General features: G+C 40.0%; 2 protein-coding genes across 12 annotated transcripts in view; both read left to right on the forward strand.

Moving 5' to 3' along the window:
• The window catches only part of Trc (Serine/threonine-protein kinase tricornered), a 62,217-nt gene extending 50,287 nt beyond the window's left edge, over positions 1-11,930 (forward strand). For 10 of the 11 annotated variants that reach the window (XM_076447040.1, XM_076447011.1, XM_076447044.1 and 7 more), the window contains 9 exons: positions 1,721-1,797; positions 1,930-2,163; positions 2,919-3,126; positions 3,218-3,335; positions 4,244-4,383; positions 4,556-4,801; positions 4,894-5,046; positions 5,372-5,530; positions 6,076-11,930. In XM_076447040.1, the coding sequence (XP_076303155.1) occupies positions 1,721-1,797; positions 1,930-2,163; positions 2,919-3,126; positions 3,218-3,335; positions 4,244-4,383; positions 4,556-4,801; positions 4,894-5,046; positions 5,372-5,530; positions 6,076-6,191 (1,451 nt within the window). In that variant the 3' untranslated portion in view covers positions 6,192-11,930. The remainder of the gene's footprint in view (positions 1-1,720; positions 1,798-1,929; positions 2,164-2,918; positions 3,127-3,217; positions 3,336-4,243; positions 4,384-4,555; positions 4,802-4,893; positions 5,047-5,371; positions 5,531-6,075) is intronic. The other variant, XM_076447027.1, reaches the window with a different exon arrangement.
• Positions 11,931-12,065: 135 nt separating this feature from the next.
• LOC143221599 (transmembrane protein 62) lies at positions 12,066-19,774 on the forward strand. The gene is made up of 13 exons (XM_076447002.1): positions 12,066-12,996; positions 13,135-13,246; positions 13,814-13,951; positions 14,019-14,345; positions 14,435-14,567; positions 14,655-14,810; positions 15,362-15,509; positions 15,809-15,931; positions 16,183-16,264; positions 16,349-16,477; positions 16,548-16,722; positions 17,275-17,484; positions 17,580-19,774. Exons 1-13 carry the CDS (start codon positions 12,793-12,795, stop codon positions 17,611-17,613), a joined length of 1,971 nt encoding a protein of 656 aa, XP_076303117.1. The 5' UTR covers positions 12,066-12,792; the 3' UTR covers positions 17,614-19,774.
• Positions 19,775-20,809: the final 1,035 nt, after the last annotated feature.

Consider the following 20,809-nt stretch of genomic DNA (forward strand, 5'->3'; position numbering starts at 1 on the left):
ATAGGTTTGTAGAGCCAGGAAAAGACTTGCGAATATATATAATATATGCTTTACCTAACAAAACACAAAATTGCGGGAATTTATTACACAACCCAATAGAAAAACTCCATCTTTGCATTATCGAGGAATTGAAAGGCGCATCCCGCAAAAATAAATAAACACCCGTCAAAGACGAAGGGGTTGTCCCAACTAAGACTTCAAACGTTTTTTCTTTATTTTTTAACGATTCAAAACGTTCTCGTGCCCGCAACGTTACAGATGAATTCGAAAGTTTGATAACGCTGCAAGGTATGGAAAGTAGTGACGCGACCGTGCGTGCACATACAGAAACTGAAGCGCGTGCCGCTCGTAGAGTCTGATCATTGCATCATAGTACCGCATGGTTGCTCGCCTCACACACGAAACACAGTGGTATCCTTGTGTTTTTAAATATATTTTATCGATTCGAGTTCACGCGATACCTGTGCCCGCACGGATCCAGAAATATTTCACATTTTTCTGTGCCGGATGTTTACAACAGCTGCAATCGTGACCGCCAGCGATAAACTTTCGTTTCGCTTTTGCTATTACTCTTCGGAACTTGAAACTCATTGTACAAAGACGGGATCGTAACGATCGAAGATCGAAACCATTATCCTTCCATTTGAAAAAGAAAAATTCCGGTGCGACCTCCGATGTGAAATGTGTCTTCGTCGAACAGATATTGTAGAATCGTTTATGTGAAAACAAGTTATTTTAGAACGTTTGTTAAACAACGTCTCGCGAAAGAAACAGATACGATCTTTGAGCTGCGATCATAAATATTCGGAATATCGCTGTAACGTAACAATTATGTAATATATACGTTAGAAATATTAATTTTTATGTTTCTCGGAGTCTGTTCAAAATAAATCTGCTTTCAAGAATTTTTCTTTTCGTTGAAAAATTGTTGGAGAAATTTTAATCAGTGACTCGAAGTAACCACTAAAAATTGCTATACCATTATTCACAATATTGTTTACATTATTGAACATGTTGGAATCTAATTAATTAGTACACATTCAAGTATTGTATGAGGTATTACAGTGGTTGTACAAAGTGTTCGTACACATTTTAAAAACAAATAACTTTTTCAAAATTGGACCCAACAGCTTGACTTTTTTCGAGACGTTAAAACGCTAATGTGTAAATGATCTTTCTGTTTATTGTTATTGGTCGTAACTGTGAAGGAAAAAGTAAAGGTCACGGTTTCTAAATTTTTTATCCGTGTCTTTCCTACAGTTAGAACAGAATGGCGACTATATAATTGATTAATAAAGCTGTATTCTTAACCATTGAATTTTATTTTCAAATCGGGCACGAACTTGTGCAATCATTTAATACAATGGAATTATTCTGGGTCGGAAGAGATGTTTAATTTTCGAGTTGAACTATCTCCGACTGGAAAGGGTTAATTTATCGCTTTCGTTGAAACTGTTGGAAGCGTTCGAAAGCAAAGTTAAATTATTCGCGATGTTGCAAATATCCTGTGCAACTGATGCGACACGGTAGCGTCGCGAGCAGGAGAGATTCCTCGACTGAAAATGCAAAATGTGGGAGAAGGAATTGAGAAGGATCCGTGTCAGTGTCATGGCACGAGACTGCCTCGGATCCAGAGACTGGTGCGCGACGTTCCACGTTCTGCTCTGTTCTGCTCTTCTCTTCTCGGCTCAGTTCTGACCTCGTTTTGCGTGTGTTGCAGGGGTGCTGGAGATGGCGGCAACGGAGAGCACGATCCGATTCAGCGGCCATACGTTGGACAAGGCTACAAAGGCCAAGGTGAGACCGGAGTTTTCCGCGCTTTTGTGTCCCACTATCTCTCTCGCTGTCCTCTTTCTCAATTTTCTCTGCGTTCTCGACGCCTTGTTTGTCCGCTAACCGATTCCGTATTTGCAATTTGTCCGTGAGCAGGTAACGTTGGAGAATTACTACAGTAATCTGATAGCCCAGCATATCGAGCGACAACAGAGGCTCGCCAAGTTGGAGGAATCGTTGAAAGACGAAGGTCTCTCGGAACAGCAAAAGCAGGAGAAACGATTGCAGCATGCCCAGAAAGAAACCGAGTTCCTCCGACTGAAACGCTCCCGGCTCGGCGTTGAAGACTTCGAGCCGCTCAAAGTAATTGGCAGGGGCGCTTTCGGAGAGGTGAGCCTTCCCCTTCTACCAAATTCTTGTGTCTACGAATTTCTGTCGTTATCGATGTACAGAAGACTCCCGCATACACGACCAGAAACTTGTTTAAAAAGGCTGTATACATGTACAAAACATTGCGGAAGACGACTGTACACTTATAGACAACGACTTACACTATATGGGAGTCTACTGTAGTCAAACAAGAATTCTTTACGAGAATATTAGGGTAAAGGCACCAGTGATCGACCTCGTATCAGTAGTTAACTATTTTTCAGGGAATCGTGAAAAATAATGTGTCTGGATGTAATAATATTTTGAAAAAGAGGCGATAGATAAATTATTTTAAAAAAAATTCAGCTTTGTTACACAATGTAAAAAGTTCAAACAGAATTTTCACGCAGAGAGTTTCTCTATTTAATAAAGGATAAAAGGCATTTACTATTATTAGACTGCGGATTTTCATGCAAAATAAAATTTTTTTGCATTGATTGTGGGAATCAGGAATGACATAAAATATGATTCCGTCCCTTAAAGACATTTTTATATTAAAAGCAACAATACAACATTTATGAATTTGTAAAATCTTTTACTGTTTTATATTTCACCCAACTAATTATTATTCACGCAGAGAATTTTTCTTAATTGGTCAACTATTGGTGCTTTTGCCTTACGCACTTTGCATGTGTGCGTTTGAAACGGCAGACATTTATAGACACGCCACACAACAGTAAGATCAAATAAGCATCTTTTCGATTTGTCGGAAACAGGTGAGACTCGTGCAGAAGAAGGATACCGGTCACGTGTACGCGATGAAAATTCTGAGGAAGGCAGACATGCTTGAAAAAGAGCAAGTCGCGCACGTCAGAGCCGAAAGAGACGTGTTGGTGGAAGCGGATCATCAATGGGTCGTGAAAATGTACTACAGCTTTCAAGACCCTATCAACCTTTATCTAATAATGGAGTTTCTTCCGGGCGGTAAGTTCTCCTTTCCTCAATCTGGTTTCCCGTGAACGCGCGTTGTTTTCGCTCGTCTTCCTTTGTAAATACGTGAAACGATTTTTTCCAGGCGATATGATGACGCTACTGATGAAGAAGGACACGCTTTCCGAAGAGTGCACGCAATTTTACATTTCCGAGACGGCGTTGGCGATTGACTCGATCCATAAGCTTGGCTTCATTCACAGGTGAGCGAAACACTGGAAGAAGAAATTGTTGTTCGATTCTTCTCGCTGGTTTCGATCGCATCGTCTCACAAGGAGTACTCTAATTTATTGTTCGGGTCGCTGATGATAAATCTGATGTCAAAATTACAAAAAACAAAGTGGTGGATTTAAAATGGCGGATGCGTAACACAGAAAATTATTGGACTCTCTTGAAAATTAGTATTCCCATATTTTTTGTGCCGTGGAATGTGAATCGGATGTCAAAATTACAAAAAACAAAACGGCGGACGGGTATATGAAAAAATTATTTGATTTTCACAAGTATTTGGTAATAAATAGAATGTTTTCGAGGTATATTATTGGTATAGATTATTATCAGATGTTCAGATAGCGAAAAATGTAATATCTTAGTATTAAATATTGCATCCGAGGCAATACTTTACATTTGCGAATATTAGTTTTCTCCACGATTTCGGGCAAATTTGCCATTTCGGAACGTTACGGCCACTAAGGAAATGGCGATCACTCGTAAGGTCGCAGGTAAATGAAACATACACTTGTTTAATAGCCTTAACAGCTTCCAAAAAGAAGTTGATAAACAACTTTCTTGTTAATAAAATGGAACAGATGTGTAGATTTCTCTTTTTCATCTCCCAAAGCTTTAAAAAGTGAAAGAAAGCAATGAAATCAGAATATTGTATTAAATTAGGACATGCCAGACGACAGCAAGAATGATAAATTAGCGCGTTACAGCGCGATAATAAATCTCAAAGGTAAATTCTTTGAACTTGCGTATCATCTCCGACAGAAGTACTCTGGCCATTTATAAATAGAGTACTACTACAAAGATTTTTAACTACGAAAAAAAATTGTTTACTTTTGGCCACGATTTCGGTCGAACTCACCGCTGTGCGTCTCCTTCTCCGCAGGGACATCAAGCCAGACAACCTGTTGCTGGATGCACGAGGACACATAAAGCTCTCCGATTTTGGCCTGTGCACGGGTTTAAAGAAGTCCCATAGAACCGATTTCTACAGAGATCTCAGTCAGGCGAAACCATCGGATTTCAGTGAGTATTCGCGTGGGAGCGCAGCGATGTCTCGATACGCGGTGATTCGCGTGATCGACCGAACACACTATAAATGTTAAAAATGGGGAATGAAAAGGATGAAACCTTTTTATTCGAACCAACCGTTACGAACAACCTAACTTTTCAACTATTATCTATTATCTGTAATAAGAATTCGAAGATACGCGGTTTCAATGCGAAAACGTGTTTCGCACAGTGGCGTCCTGCGGCAGCGGTAGCGGCGGAGCGATGGACAGCAAAAGGAGAGCCGAGAGCTGGAAAAGAAACCGAAGAGCGCTAGCTTATAGTACGGTGGGAACGCCCGATTACATAGCACCGGAAGTATTTTTACAGACCGGTTACGGACCAGCTTGCGACTGTTGGTCTTTGGGCGTGATTATGTACGAGATGCTGATAGGTAATCGTCCGTTACCAAATTCCTCTTTCGTTTTTCTTCTCTGCTTTTCTCTCGTAGAGAATCTTCACGTCTCTGTTTGTTTCGAATTTCAGGGTATCCGCCATTCTGCAGCGAGAATCCACAGGAGACGTATAGAAAAGTTATGAACTGGAGAGAGACCTTGGTATTTCCACCGGAAGTTCCCATTAGCGAGGAAGCTAAGGATACTATAATCAGGTTCTGTTGCGAAGCCGACAGAAGATTAGGTGATTATTTCGACGCCGTTACACACCCTTGCTCTTCAACGGTCTTAATTAAAGTGGGATCTCCTAAGTCTGGACGCAGCGTTTTGCGATCTTGGTGCCTCTTATACTCCATCCGTCACGAACGCTAAGTTGCACGTCTGGACACACAGCAGGAAGTTACGATAAATGGATTATGGATTGCAAAACGCCTCGTGCAGACGTGCTTAGGATATCCCACCTTTACATTTCTTAAACCGTTTCTTAAGCTTGTATCGAGCCTCTTATCGTTAAAGCACAGAGCCAGCTAAATAGAGGAGTAGCTAAAACCGTACGTATGAAATCGTAGGTGCGCAAAGAGGCATCGAAGAACTGAAATTAGCACCGTTCTTTCGCGGCGTCGATTGGGAACACATCAGGGAGAGACCGGCAGCGATTCCGGTCGAGGTTCGGTCTATCGATGACACCTCCAACTTCGACGAATTCCCGGACGTGAAATTGGAGATACGTGAGTAGACGTGTACATTACTTTTTAAAAGTACTGCACGTTTCGCATTACGGGTTTCGATTCTCGATTTAAGAAATATCGTAGTAGTTGTGCATAAAAAAATAAACAACTACCGTACGAACCGTACTAAAGGCTGAGCGACGATTACATGTATAGGAAAAAATTGTTCAGCATATTGGGCTTTACAGCATATTCACATTTCATCAAAATTGGTGAGGTGTTACCTTTTGTGCACAATTACCAATATCGTATTCACATTTATTATTACTAGACAGCGGATCTTTATGCAAAATAAGAATTTTCCACCCGAATTGCAACAAACCGCAGTGACATAGAAATTTATATTCTCTCGTAATATGTTGAATAGGTTGAAAATAATATAAAAGTATTTTGTAATACGTCTAATGTTCTCAATGTTTTAAATTACACCAACGCGTTTTTGTCATAAATGCATAAAATCCGCTGTCTAATTTCGGAAAGAGTCTAGCCAATAATTGCGAAAAGTTGGTAAACTAGACGATTACCTCGTATTTGATCGATTGCAGCATCCGCGCCGATGCCCCAGGACGGAGAAGTGATGTACAAGGACTGGGTGTTCATCAATTACACGTTCAAGCGATTCGAGGGCCTGACGCAGCGGGGAACGCCAACCAAGAAATAGCAACACCCTATTTCTTGTTCGGCTCCGAGCGGCGGTCAGCAGTCTGACGCAACTGGTATTCCGGCCTTGGTACATCATCCGCACCCTCCACTGTCATCGACCGCTTCGCGAATGGACGGCTGATCCGTTCTATTTTCTGCTGTATACGGCACGGTCAATCGTCGAGGGTGATTCGTTCTTGTACTCGTATGTATATACGCGCGATCGCGATGCGATCATCGCGACGCCCTATTAAATACAAGAAAATAACAGGAGAAGAAACAAGAGAAAAGAGGAAGCAAACGACGACAACGACGACGACGACAAGGATCACCGCGTTGCGCGTTGTGTCGCATTGCATTGCGTTGTGTCGCGTTCTTTTGTTTCCAGAAAACAGAGAACGACAAACGATAAACAACATCCGCAACAACCACGTTTTGTAAACAAGCGAGTGCGAAAATTGATGCACATGTGATAAGGAAGAACCGAAGCATTCAGAGAATCGCAACCAGAACAAAGAACCAACTCTTAACGGCAGTTCTCCGGAACGCTACGAAACACTGTGAAAAGTTGATTTCCGTTTTGCTCTCGACATTGTTTCCATCCGAGCGTCGATGTGCAACGTAATAAGCTCTCTCTTTTCCCCTCTCTTTTTCTCTCTATATCTCTCTGTCTCCACAGCGAACGCATTACTGGGAAAAGCAAGATGGAGCCTCGGTCCCGCGATTCTCGCAGTGCATACTATTTTTCCGTGGAATTTCATTCGATGCGTTCTTTCGCCCTTTTAATCTAACACTGGCTCGGCTCTCCTATTTAGCTCTCTTTCCAACGTTGTATTTATAGCTAGTGCTGTGATATGAAATTGTTTGAAGAAAGTTTTGTATACAAATTGCTATTTTGTCTGTTAACAAATGCTGATCTTTACGAATGTTGTATTCTACTCGATTGTCCCTACGTTTGCCGCGAAAATTTCAATGTTTCTTGATACGCGCGAAACTCGACGCGTGCTTTCCGAGAGCTTTTTGCCCGAATCTGTTGTCCCGCGCGAAACGTGATCGGTACGGTCTTTTCCTTGGATATCCGACATCCGTCGATCGGTCGCGTACGAATTTGTTTCGATCGTGTTTTCATTTTTCCACGTACCCTGATCGAAATTTTCCGTGGCGCGTAGCGAGCCGTTGAAAACGTTTCGTTTGCTCGCAGCCACGTAATCGGTACGATAAAAATTTGTTAATTTTGTTAAGTCGTTCGAACCAGTTGGCTTTTCGACGGCTCCGTCGGTCCGTCGGTTCTCAGGTAAGTGCTGAGCGGTCGAGCACAGTCCTCTCGGCAGAAGGCATCCTGGCTTTCTCCGCTCCGTGGCCAGACCCTTCTGGAACGATCTTCTCGAAAAATTCCGATTCTTTCGGCAACTTTGACTCGTCGCATCTGATGTATGCACATTGGTATGCCGAGCGACAGCCGAATGACCCAATCGGCGCTCATCCAGCGCAGAATATTCCATGAGAAAGACACGCGAACAGACGCGGAACTGGAAGAGGACTCGACTCGTAAGACACACAGGGCTCGTTCGTTGCCTTATCAAGGTTCCTAACGCGTTCGAAGCGTGCAGCCCAATCCATAACGAACGATGAAACGGAGAAGAAACGCTCTTCACCCCTGGATAGAACGTAGATAATAAGGAACGAGGGAGGACACAGAGAAATCGATAATCGAGAAATTACCGGTGCGATGATAATCGATCGGTCTCCGGTATGCATAGCTTTTATATTCGTTTCGCTGGAGAATAGATTTAAATGGAAAAAGGAAACGCGTGTTTACCGATCATCCTAGGTTCGAAAATGTCTGTCGGTAAGAACGCTTTACGTGATTCCAGACGAATCTGATGCAGCGTCCGGCGTAACATCAGGTAGAGAGAGCATCGTTTGATCGAAACGCTGTTGCGATTGGATCGCGCCAAGTATTCCATGCACGAATCAAGAAATAGTGCACCGCATGTTCTGTCTTGCATATTCTGTCGAGCGATACATAGATTTCTTTCGAATCTAGCACCGTGAACGATTTAACGTTTGTATGTTGTAGTTCGCCGACAGCCAGGGCACCACGGTAGCGATAGTACTAATCGTAAAAGTTGCTAGATAACGCGTAGCGTTACGTCGTACATGTAAGGAATCTTACGGTATCGAAAGAAGGAGAAGACGAAGCAAAAGAAAATGGCAAATGTTAACTTCAGCAGAAGGAAAACACTTTATCCAGACCGATTGTTCAATCCGTCACGATACAACGTTCCCGCGCGCTTAGCTTACCGATGTCGAAAAATCGATTCTTTGTCTCGTACGTCGTTGAAAGGACGCTAGACGCCTTCCCCTTCCTTCTCTCTTTTTCGGTAAAATCCTGTAACGCCGCGAAGCGTATTCGGGCTTTTATTCGACTTTGGCTAGCCAATCCTAAACGCTACGCGCAGGAGGAGGAGCGTCGCGGCGTTGTCGTTGTTCATCGTCGAACAAATCAGTCGTCCTGTTCAGATCCATGTTCGAACGTCCCGACGAACCTCTCGCGAACGCTACACGATTTCGTTTTGTGTTTAGAGCGGCCTCGATCGTATGAAAAAAATAGTATCCCTTCACGATCTCTGTCACAGCACCGAGAATCGGCTTAGATCGCGGGACTTCCGTATTTGATTTATTTATTCCAAGCTTTCTTGTAAATTAGAATAGCCTTTATAAAATTCAAACGGTACAGAACTCCAAGAAAATTGGACACGGCTAATCGCATACGTATTTTGCACGAACCGAGACGGTTCTGTTTCCATGCACATGCAGTTTGAACCGGTTTTTCCGTGCATTCGCGTGACTCGAAATGTCACGCGTGTTCGTCATTGATTGTTCAACACTGCCGTGCGCGTAGCGTGGCTCTGTCATTTCCGTCGAGCAAAGTCGAGGAAAGTCTCGATACTATAATATAACTGAACGATACCGGATACCTAGGTTTACGAAGTACCATTTAAGTCGGATGTTTTTAAACGAAAGAACCATTTAAACGATAAAAGCCAAACTATTTTCTGCACCGGTAGATACAAAACTCGGAATGGGTCAGAACGAATGTGTTTCCGTGCGAAAGTACGAATGCGTGTCCGACGAGGAGACTGGAACGGAAGAACGAAGACGAAGAGACGAACGAGAGAAAATTGCGACGCGACGGATACGACACGGACAAACGTAGAAGGAGACGGAAAGGAATCGTTCGTTCGTTCGTTCGTGCGTGTGTGTATGCGTGTAAGAAAGAGAGGGAGAGAGAGAAAGAGAGAACAAGAAAAAAAATGAATAAATTTAGTAATTTCGTTGTTGTCGAGAACAGATATATGCTCTGACGTCCAATTGCTACCCAGTAAAGAAACGAAGCGAAACGCAATTTATTTATTTATTTAAAGAGAAGAAGATTAAATAAAAAAAAAGTAACAATAGCCACGAGATGCCTTGTATGCAGCAAGTGTACGGTGCCCTGGACGTAAACGGTACGCATTACATATAGAGAAACGCAGTGGAGGTAGCGAGGATAGCGAAGATAGCGAAGAATTTAGATGGACATGTGTATTCCCAGGGCAGTTTTCCTGGGGAATGGACACGAACGAAAAATGCGCCGTCTCAAAGACTCGAAAGTAGTTAAAAAAAAGAGTTGAAAAGAGGACTCGCGAAAAGTCCAAGCTGAAGTGTGCGATCGAAAGCGAGCATGTGCGGGTGCGCGCGCGTACTAGCTATCGCCGTCTGTATGTAAACGTATTCCGAGAAAAAACTCCAATAGATTATGTCAGTAATTGTCGTCGGTATGCACTGTAAATATTACGGAACAGCTAAATCGCGGCGCTGGTCGATACAATGAGATAACTAATAATCCACCGTCGACAGCGAGCCAAATGGCCGCCGGCCGAGCAGCAACGGACCTTTCTAAACGTGTTGTTTGTTACGAGTTACGCCTATGCGTCTTCTGTCTTGTCGCGTAATTCGCAACGCGAAACGGCCGGTGAACCATGTTTCGCGGAACGGTCGCGCGAACTTGACCAATCGAGCGAGAACCGATTCGTTTCCCTTCTCGATGCGCGTGTATACATTTGTGGTTGTTAGGAAGAACGCCCCATGTCACATACTTTCATTTTTTTAATCAAGTTTTAATCACTAATGCTTTGACACAGGACATCGGTTGGATTGTACTATTTTTATCGAGCATTTCGAATTTCTTTTCATGACTTTTTGTCGGATAAATACGTCAATCCTATACTATGAAGCTCGATTAACTCCTTGTCGTAGCATTTTCTTTACAGTTACAGCGATTAAAACGTCTTTATCCCTAGAAATGTCGTAGAAGGGAAAAGAAAGTTTATATTATGACTACATTTATTTTAATGCTTAAATATTAATTACAAACGAACCAAATTTTATTTCATCTAAAAAGAAACGCGTAACATTCATATTTGTTAGACTTTGTCAAAATCTTCATGACGAGTCTGACTCGTTAAAATACGGCAAGGAGACTGAAATTTTTTGTAATTGTGATAAGCAACGTTTTTCCTTGCAACCGCAGACATAGCAGAGCACGCGAACGCGCGAGAAACGATTTTAGTGAAAAATATTTCGAATAAAAGTCGAATGGTTTCGAGGAGAACGTAGTGCAGGGGTGGGCATTTTTGTCTCAATTGAGAGGACTGCCCCACCATAGCACCCAGTGTCCCCCACCAGCATCCGTTGTTACCATGGAGGATGAAGGAAGGACGTTTACCATGGAAGCTGCATAAAAGGGAGATTGGTGGGGGAAGCAGGAGTTTGAGGGGCCCCTATTGTGCCCACCTCTGACTTAGTGGAACGACGCGGATGGTCGACGCTCAATTTCAAAAAGAGAATTCGCAGAGAATCGCGCGAAAACATTTTAGAAAGTATAAGTTTACACAGTAAACGATACTTTTTGAACGGAAAGCATTTTTTCGAGTATCGTTTATTGGAATTGATAAAACGTTATAGGATCTCGTCGAAGATATCGAAAGAATCAATCGAGGGAAAGAAAAATGCGTGAAAATTTTTGTTGGAAGATGTAATCGTTGTACAACCGATTTCGTTCTCTCGCGTCGTGCTTGTCTGTGATGGATTTACGAAAATAAACGCGCTCTTAGATATGTTTCGTTTCGCGGTCTTTCCGTTTGCGAGAACGAGGATTCGAAAATTTTCGAATCGATTCGAGCATGCTCGTGGTTGTCTTTCCTACGAATGATCGCAGTCGCGTTGTTCGTAATGATCGTCTTCGGTTCTTCCCGGCTCGCTCTCTTTCTCTCTCTGTCGTTCTCTCTCTCTCTCTCTCTCGTACTCTGGGAAAGTGAGCGAGGATCCTATCTCGACACGTTCGAAGAACGAGTTCGTCTCGATGGAAACGCGTTTTTATCGCGTACAACATTGCTATTTATAATTAGGATTGTCGTTACTGCCGGCTATCTTCGTTTCCGTTGCGATTCTATTTTGAAGTAAATCGAAGTCATGGATAAAAAATTAAAACAAAGACAGAGACAAAAGCGAAAGCGAGACGTCCGCGCGATCGTTCGGACGTTTACCGGCAACTTTGCTACTCGACCGAACAATTATCCTCGAGCGACAGCAGAGACAACAACAAACAACCAGGAACACAATGTATTGTATAAAGTGAAATATTGCTTTTCACACGCGATATGTAATATTGTAATTATAGTGATCGTCGTTAATAAATTGTTTTTTATTTTAATCGGTATTCACACAATTAACCAATTTCAATGAAATTTTCAGAACGTACATAAATATAATTTATACGAGTTTACATAAAACACATCTTTGAAATTTTCGTTATTGGCCCAGCTAAAAAAGTTGTAAAAATCAATCTTTACTATATTGTTTTTCACAATTCCGATCAAATGCATTTTTTCAACCTATTTATTAGACGTCATTTACTAAACTATTATAATTCTTCTAGCCTTACAGAGAAATTGAAATCGTTGGTCCATCAATAAAAAAGTTATTCTGTTAGTGTGTGTGTGATCAGTTATGCTCCTAACTGTATATATTGTAATGACGAGGTAGTGGAGCCTTGGAGCCGTTATATTGGCGGAAAATTACCGATATTTTACGGGGTGTTAAAGGTACCCCATTTTATCTAGAATTTTACTTTACTGAGGCTAAAATCACCGCGTATGCGCGAGAAATGTTGCACAATATCTCATCACTGGATGAGCACCACTGATGACGATCTGTCATGCGCAAAGCGCAGGTGATTTCGTTCGTAGCAGTCCGCAATGATTAGAGATTTGATGGCGTGTACTGGTGTACACGCCGACGCATAATTCTCGATCAGTCGACAATTGTGGTGAAAGTATGAGAGATCGGGATTCCAAATTGTCTTCCAGTTGCGATATAGTTATTCGTGCGAAGTGTCACGCTTGTGTCACGGAATGTAACCTACAAACGGCGGATAATTGGTAAACACCGAAGAACACACAGAGATAGCAGGTGGCCTCGGCAAACTCGGATCGAATGTTTACTAAAAAGCTCTATGGCACCACGATAGTATTAAGAAAACCGCCGTGCGAAGCATTCACCGAACCCGTTTGGAAATGAAAATAACGAAATCTACCGTTGCCCTTCTGGTTTCTGTGTTGATGCTGTCGATCCTCGTCGCGAATGTTGCCGATCTGATCAATGTCGACACTCACGTTTTGGAAGACACACCATCCAACAAACAAGCGCGAGAAGATTGGTCCCATCCAAAGTTTTACGATATTGGAGTGTCGTTCGACCACCTAATTTGGTTTCTACAGGTGTGCGCTAATTATCTACCGAATCATTAATCTCGCGAGCCCGTTATCGTTAATTAACCAATCACCGTTCAAAGTTCTGACACGATGTATTTAATCGTCGTCGTGTCGATTGCAAAAATTCAGTTCTATTGTTTCCAGATTTCAGACATACACATCAGCATATTTCGAGACCCATTTAGGATATCAGAGTTGAGGGATTTTTGTAATGTTACTGTGGATATCATTAAACCTTCCGTTGTGCTTGCTTCAGGTGAGAACGAAAATATTTAAAGCAACGCATTTAGTTATAGTCACAATTTTAGCGTAGGAGAGCACAGAGTCAGACAGATATTCTATTTTTAGAAGATCTATGTACTATGTGTGCTGAATGTCTGTGCGCATAAAGCAGTCTATTGTTCTCCTTGTATTTTGCTTTGCTTTACAACAGGGAGTTCCAACATGTAGCTTGCGAGCTACACGCTCCTTCCCCCACTCTTAGACTTTATCGTTGCTGTACAACAGTGCTGGACACAATTATCTCAATTGAGACAAAGCTGTCCCCACCGTAGCTTGCTGTCCCCTTCCAATACGCCCCATTATGGTGGAGCAACAAAGACACAAAACACTGACAAAGGTGCGCTCTACACGACAGAAACGTTGGTGGGGGAAGCAAACGTTTGAGGAGCCCCAACTGTGCACTAGCCCAGCCATAGAAGTTCCCCACAAACTCGACATTAATGGTGGGGATCTTGCTGTTTTTAGAGAGGAACAAGTTGGAACTCCCTGCTTCACTATATACAATTTGCATATGTATTAAATTTGGGTTTTGATTGAACAGGTGATCTCACAGATGCGAAGACTAAGGACAAGATGGGATCGAAACAAATATTAGAAGAATGGGAATACTACAAGCAAGTGTTAGACGAGACGGAAGTTAGCAAACGAACGCTGTGGCTAGACGTAAGAGGCAATCATGGTATGAACTACACATTTTTTTTTCAATCACGAATTATAAATATGTTAATACACTTTCATATTTTCAGATAATTTCAATGTGGTCAGCATCGAGTCGAGCAACAATTACTATGCCAACTATTCTATCCAAGGCAAAAAGCATCCGAGGTCTTACATGTACACGATAAATATTGGCTCTGAATTGTACACTTTTATCGCGGTCGACGCTTGTCTGAAACCGGGCCCGAGAAGGCCGTTCAATTTTGTCGGGGTACTGGATGATCAAGAAATAAGAACTATAAGCGGATTGGTGAACAAGTCTCAAGAAAATAATGCTGACTACATAATATGGTTTGGTCACTATCCCACTTCCTGCATACTTTCTCAGAGCGGTACAGGTGTTAGAAATGTCATAGGTAAATGAGTTGCAAGATAGACATAATTTTAAAGTTGTTTTAACAATCTACTATATGCAACAAACATGTATTTCGATATTTATCTTTAGGCAGACTAAAGGAAAGTATGGTGTACCTTTGCGGGCATTACCATACGCTTGGTGGAACAGTACCAAACATGTACACACTGCAACAGGCAGGATTTCTAGAATTAGAATTAGCTGATTGGAAGGATAATAGAATGTAAAGTACCTACTCACGTATTAAAACTTCTGAAAACACATTCAATAAGAATCGATGTTACACGACCACTGTTCCGTATGTTTTTAGGTATCGTGTAGCAGCAGTAGATCATGGTCAGTTCTCTTTTATTGATGTCAGATATGGAGAGTGGCCAGTGATATTGATTACCAATCCTAAACATGCTTTATATATGATGCCTAGGAAGGAGAATGTATTGTCCATTGTTAAATCCACACACATCAGGTAAGCTACCACAAGAATTTCAACGTTTGTCTTTTATCAAAAGTTACGGATTGCTATTGTGTTGGGTAAAGGTACCAGTTATCTTAAAATAAACTTTTTAGAAATTAATAAAAATGAGGTACCTAATATTTTTTTATAAATAAAAATAAAATCCATGTTTCCCCTTCGTATATAAATGAAGAGTATTACAATAATTTTTGTTTAAGGATATAGAAAACATTAGTGAAAAACTTATTTCTCAAGACAACGCAATTTTTCGTTTCCTATTATAGAAAATGCTAAGAAACTGTGATACACCAGAGGATAACAAAATAATTTTATTGTGCTACGGCATAAAAAAAAAATTAATTAATTTGTTATCACAAATTTCTTATGTCCGGTAAATAGGACCAAAACTTCGGATTGAAACTTCATTAATATTTCTTTTGCTTTTTAACAACATCGTCCAGAAAAAGTTAGATCATCAATCGTTTATCAGAAATAATGCAAAATAAATGACAGAATGCCTTCAAATTAATAAAAAATAATAATAATTTCTGTCGTTATTATAGAGTGCTGGCATTCTCATTAGCGCCGATAAAGAGCGTCGAAGTTCAGCTCGATGATGGTGCTTGGTTCGAATGCGAACACGTTAAAGGACCTCTTTATACTTCTAAATGGAATACAACCAAATTCCTGGATGGGATACATACTATTCGAGTTTAGTAGAATAATCTTCACTTTTTCTATTCTGCGTCGAAGTCTACAAAAATCATCCGATCATTATCGAGACGCAAAAAAAAGATTAAAGTTTGTTGCTGAATTAATCTGGAATTTGCGTAGTTAAGAAATGATGTAAATGAAATTTTTGAATTGTCATGTCTGCTCCATATTTCTTAGGAATACATTTCAATGAATGTCCATAGACATGATATTGTTTTTAGTTCACATCATTAAATACTCTAATTTTTTAATGTGGCATACGCCACACGGTTTCTAATGTTGGACATGAATTGCAGGTAAGAGCTGTAGATTCAGATGGCAGAGAGACAATAGTTCTCCAGCCTTTTGCTCTTGACGGGTCTCGTCTATCATTCCGCATTCTACCTCGACTAATACTTATGTCAAATGTCAGCAATATCGTGAGTGGCATACAGTACAATTGCTATTATTACTAGAGGTGAACGAGAACACAAAAATATCGGATCGGGACGGATCGCAAAGGGTCTAGAATTGTGTGCAAAACATGCTTTTAGGTTGAAAGATGATCCCTGAAAATTTTAAGTCGCTAATCATGCTTATCCTGCTAGATTTAGGATCGGTTCTCGCACACTTCTAATTATTAGATATAATAATCATTATTATTATTATGCAATGTACTTTTTTCGTATAGTTTCAGTCCTTGTTCGGAACGATGTTGATCTTATTAGTGGCTCCATTATGTTTACTACGCTTCCTTCACATATTGTGTGAAAGTAAGTAGAGTATGGAAGACAAATTTATATATAAAATAAAAAGACGCGTAGTTGAGATATTTAAAAAATTGTTTCCTCGAGTAGAAAAGCAGATGCACCGGCCCAGGTTGAGAATAAAATTCTTTCACTTATGGCTGCGGAAGTTATGGATATTATCCACTGTTGATCGCTTGTGTTTTCCATTAGTTATATATGCGTTGTATTTGACAGTCGGTGAGTAATCGGAGACGTACTTGTTATCGTCTTAAAAGGTCTGATTCTCATAGAAATTTATTTTTCACAGGTCCTTGGGCGATTGGTGAAGTAATAGATAATCATACGGGCATAATTTTCGCGTGGGGAACGTTCGTTGGAAATTCTTATCTCCCCGGTGCTTTCACCTATGCTTATGGATTCTTTCAATTATTTTCTTTCCATCTACCGCTTACGTTAATCTTGGCTCACAGAGTAGACAAACGGTGAGACACGGTACCACTCAGAATTGAAATAAATCTATATACAGTAAAGTCGCGATCTAGCTTCCGGAGGATCTCCACGATCACTGTCCCTTCGCCTACCCGTTCCACTGGGGGGCATCCCCACGAGGGGCCAGGAAGCTCGAGCTGCCTCCGTTGCCGCGAGGTCCGTGTTTACATGCTGACCTTCTCTACGTTCCGCATTTTTTGTACTTTCGGTGCGGTCGACGCAGTCATAAAAAATAGTTTCCCTACACCATTTCTGTCCCTTGTCGAAACAGGCGACAGGAGCTATGTGAATCGCGACTTTACTGTATATAATTGCCAGTTCCTCTGTTCTCTGTGTGTAACTGTAAAAAAATCTCGAAACACAGAAGTCATAGAAAGTTGAAATTGGGTGCACAGGTAGCCGTTAGCCTAAAGGGATGCACGAATATGTTTTTATCCCGGAAATCCTTCAGGATTAATTGCTAAAATTAAATTAGTGGTATAAAACTAAATGTAATACAATACTACCATAATCTACAATATAATAATGAATAATGTACATTACAGATTACAGAGTATCAACAAACACGATTATAAATCAGTCTGGCAACACTTGCCAATAACGTTGTTGGTTCTGATGCAAGCAAGTATGGCTTACTTCTTTTGGTTGGCGTATGGGACATTGGCTACCATGTTGTGTCCTTTACGCACCTGGAGCATTATCTTGGCAATAATGTTATGGCATCAAGTGAATACGATGCCGCAATCATGTTTAAGGTATGAAGTTTAACTAAGAGTTTCGATATATTACGAACGATAAATTTGATATTTTGAAAATTGAGGAACTCTAATATCTTCTTTATCATTTTCAGGTCTGCAATAGCAATATGGTCCTCTCATGGTTAATTTATTCATAGTACAACGATTCTATACCAAAACGTAGCGAATTACTAATATTTGTTTCATATAACTAGACGACTTCACGCTTTTGCGTAAACACCGGTGACTTAAAGAGAAGTGTATACATGTTGAGTGGATTTATAGAAGAATTTTCAAAGTCTGTAACAACCATAAAAATACAGCATTTAATTTACTACGTGTCATAGCTGTGACACATTTTATAAATGTATACGAGTGTATACAATAAGTCTGTTTAGAGTATTAGCTTTTTTTACATGTTATCGAAATGGTGTAAATCCTAATAATTAATCCTTTCGTCGTGTAAATGTTATGACAAAAGTTTCAACTATCGGATGAAGTAATGCGAGATTAATTCACATTGTATAGAAAGACTCGATTACTAATGTATATGTAATCTCAAACACGTCGGACCAAGCATAAATAAAATTATTGACAACAATAAAAGAAGTTTAGATCACAAAAATGTCGAACATTTTTCGATCTTTTTTTTCTGTTTATTAGTTGACAGCGAAAGGCTTAAATATTAGGAGACGTTTATTCAATCAGTTCCTTTGGAGAGTGCCACAGACTTTGCTTATTACCGATATTACAGCGAAAAACCGTTTACAATTTAATATATTCTTATAAAATCCATAATCTTTATCAGTTTATACATAGTTAAATGTACTGTTATATTATTTTCGAATTTGTTTATTACGAAGATAGCTACTTCTATAAAACATTTTATTTGCTATTCGTTAAACTATTATCCACAATAATAATTGTAATGCTTCCACGTTATATTGCAATTTTACATAGGCATTATTACGTTAGTTGCGCAAACGAGAAGTACGGAATTTAAATTACTGGAACGGAGAGAAGAAAGTGCTGCCATGTATTTTTCTTGATATATACAGGGTGAGCCACCTAAGACGTACACCGTAAAAAATATCTCCGTTCGTTCCATTTGAAAAAACTACGATAACCTTGAAAAATCGCAAAATATGACTTTGAGAAAAATAACTTCTCTGTTACAATAATTGCCCCACCGAACCAAACATTTTCTTGCATTAAAAAGAACAGCGGAGATGTTTTCGGTGTAATTAGGTGCCTCTCCCTGTATATTGCGCTTGAGACTTAAGTTACTAATCAGTCTGTACGATGTCGGTAGATAAAAAAGTGCAACAGAAATTGATATTTTAATATGTATAATATAAAGTAGAGAGGTGTTTTCTTTTCGTCTTCTAGATATACAATATTTCCAGTGTTATTGTTCCGCCTTGAGACGAATCGTTTATTAAACAATTGTTTTTGATAGCGACGAACGTAAACATTTTGGCTGTGTACCACGGTGTTTCCAATTAATTTCGAATTGTTAGCAATTTCAAATTGAAGACAGCTTTTTAGTATTCTTTATTAGAACTTGATTATGAGATGTTTATTGTAACTTACATCAGTCTCACGAGAAACACCAAAGTTTGCAGTCTGCGTGTTTATCAACAATTACAATATCAGAAACTGTACGAGAGAAATACTCAAATATGTAAGTGTGTTATTAAAATGTATATTCCGTTCGAGTTTAAGTACTGCAATTCTGTTTGATCAAGTTTCAACTCTGTGATAATAAGTAAATATAACAGCACATGAAAGTGGCATGTTAAAAACGGAGAGATATAAACATTGATTTTTAAACTATAAATCTAATTTTAAATCGCATGTGTTTCCCAACTGAAATCGGCAAACGGAAGTGTGAAATTGTTAGTCAACCGAACATCTTTCTAAAGATGTAAATCAGTATTTCCTTAGAAGAATAGGTTTTATTGCTATTCTATATTTTTCTATAGACAATCCGATTGTCACTATTGTTGAAAACGATCTCAAAACTGCAAAATGTGATCTCAACGTATCCAGATGATTCCCAATTAGTATTCTGAAGTCCTTCTTCTAGATATAATGTATATGCATAGTATGCCAAATCCGATCAATCAGTTTAACAATCGCATCAGCCGATTCGTTGTTAATGCAACATTATTGAATTTTTCTTGATTCAACGATATTGGGGAGGGTTTTCTAACAAACATTGGGAATCATTGCGATAAATTCTTTTGTCACATCGAGTGTGTATATTTAATGTATTTTATAAAGCACTAGAACACTAGAAGAAAAAGGCTAGAAAATATTATTTTCAGACCTTTCATATATAGCATAGACTGCTTATTAGGGTGGCTCTTATTTACTCCTGTAAACATTTCTTTTACAACACCCCCCAGAGTTGTTCCAAGTAATTAAAAAAAAAATTGTACTTCAATACAAAACATGCATTTTCTTGGAATTTTTGGAGGTTTTCAATTTTTTAAAACATGTTTCCATAATCCGAAAAATCTGAAAAAATACACATTAATAATCAGGATGAGACACAACTAACGCAATAATATAAATGTGGTCAACTGATGACTTTGATATATGTATTGTATATGTATACATAAAATCGGCAATTTTATGTTTCCCGATTTGTTTAAAAATCGATTTTGCAACCAAAAATTTTGAAAAAAATCTCAGTAGTGTATGCTATTCGGTAGAATATTCATGAATTTTTTCATAATTTTCTGTTGAACATGACGTGACTAAAAACTTCTGACCATCTTTTCCGGCTATACCTTAAGAATCAACGAAAACATTATTTAAAAAATACAAAATATTTCTGTTTACATCGTTAGAACAGATTTTTCAAAAAAAATTAGGCCTAATTTCTCTTCGATATCTCTTTTAGATCAAAAGTTATAGCAAAATGTGCGTCGCGCCTCGTGCTGTGCCCGAGATTCAAATGCGCGCCGTCTCCAGATTTCGACTTTTCACCTCATGCTTCCGAAACTTCGGCAACGTGAAAATTGGTGAAAATCGAAGGAACGCGTCGGCGTCGATCAGTCGAGCAGGTAGTCACACGGACATGGTAGAGGTACGCTTGTGTGTAGCGCGCGTGCAATCGAGCAGGCACTCACACGGGCAGAGTAGAAGTACGTTCGTGTGTAGCGCGTGCGCAGCAGAAGCAATGGCGAGGACGGTAAGTCCACGGTCCGTCAGAGTGGGGGGTCCTGTGCCGGAGGGGAAACGTCCTCGCGTCCACGATTCTGGCATGTTCTGGCATCACTGCCCTGTCCTCCTATAATTCTACCAGCTACCATTGACTATATTAGATTTAGAC

Source organism: Lasioglossum baleicum, chromosome 2 (assembly GCF_051020765.1).
Source record: "Lasioglossum baleicum chromosome 2, iyLasBale1, whole genome shotgun sequence".
NCBI lineage: Eukaryota > Metazoa > Arthropoda > Insecta > Hymenoptera > Halictidae > Lasioglossum > Lasioglossum baleicum.

Coding starts and splice junctions, on each gene's coding strand:
- LOC143221599 (XM_076447002.1), top strand. CDS start 12,793: ATGAAAATAACGAAATCTACCGTTGCCCTTCTGGTTTCTGTGTTGATG. Junction 13,247..13,813: donor TTCCGTTGTGCTTGCTTCAG/GTGAGAACGAAA, acceptor TTGATTGAACAG/GTGATCTCACAGATGCGAAG. Junction 17,485..17,579: donor ATGCCGCAATCATGTTTAAG/GTATGAAGTTTA, acceptor TATCATTTTCAG/GTCTGCAATAGCAATATGGT.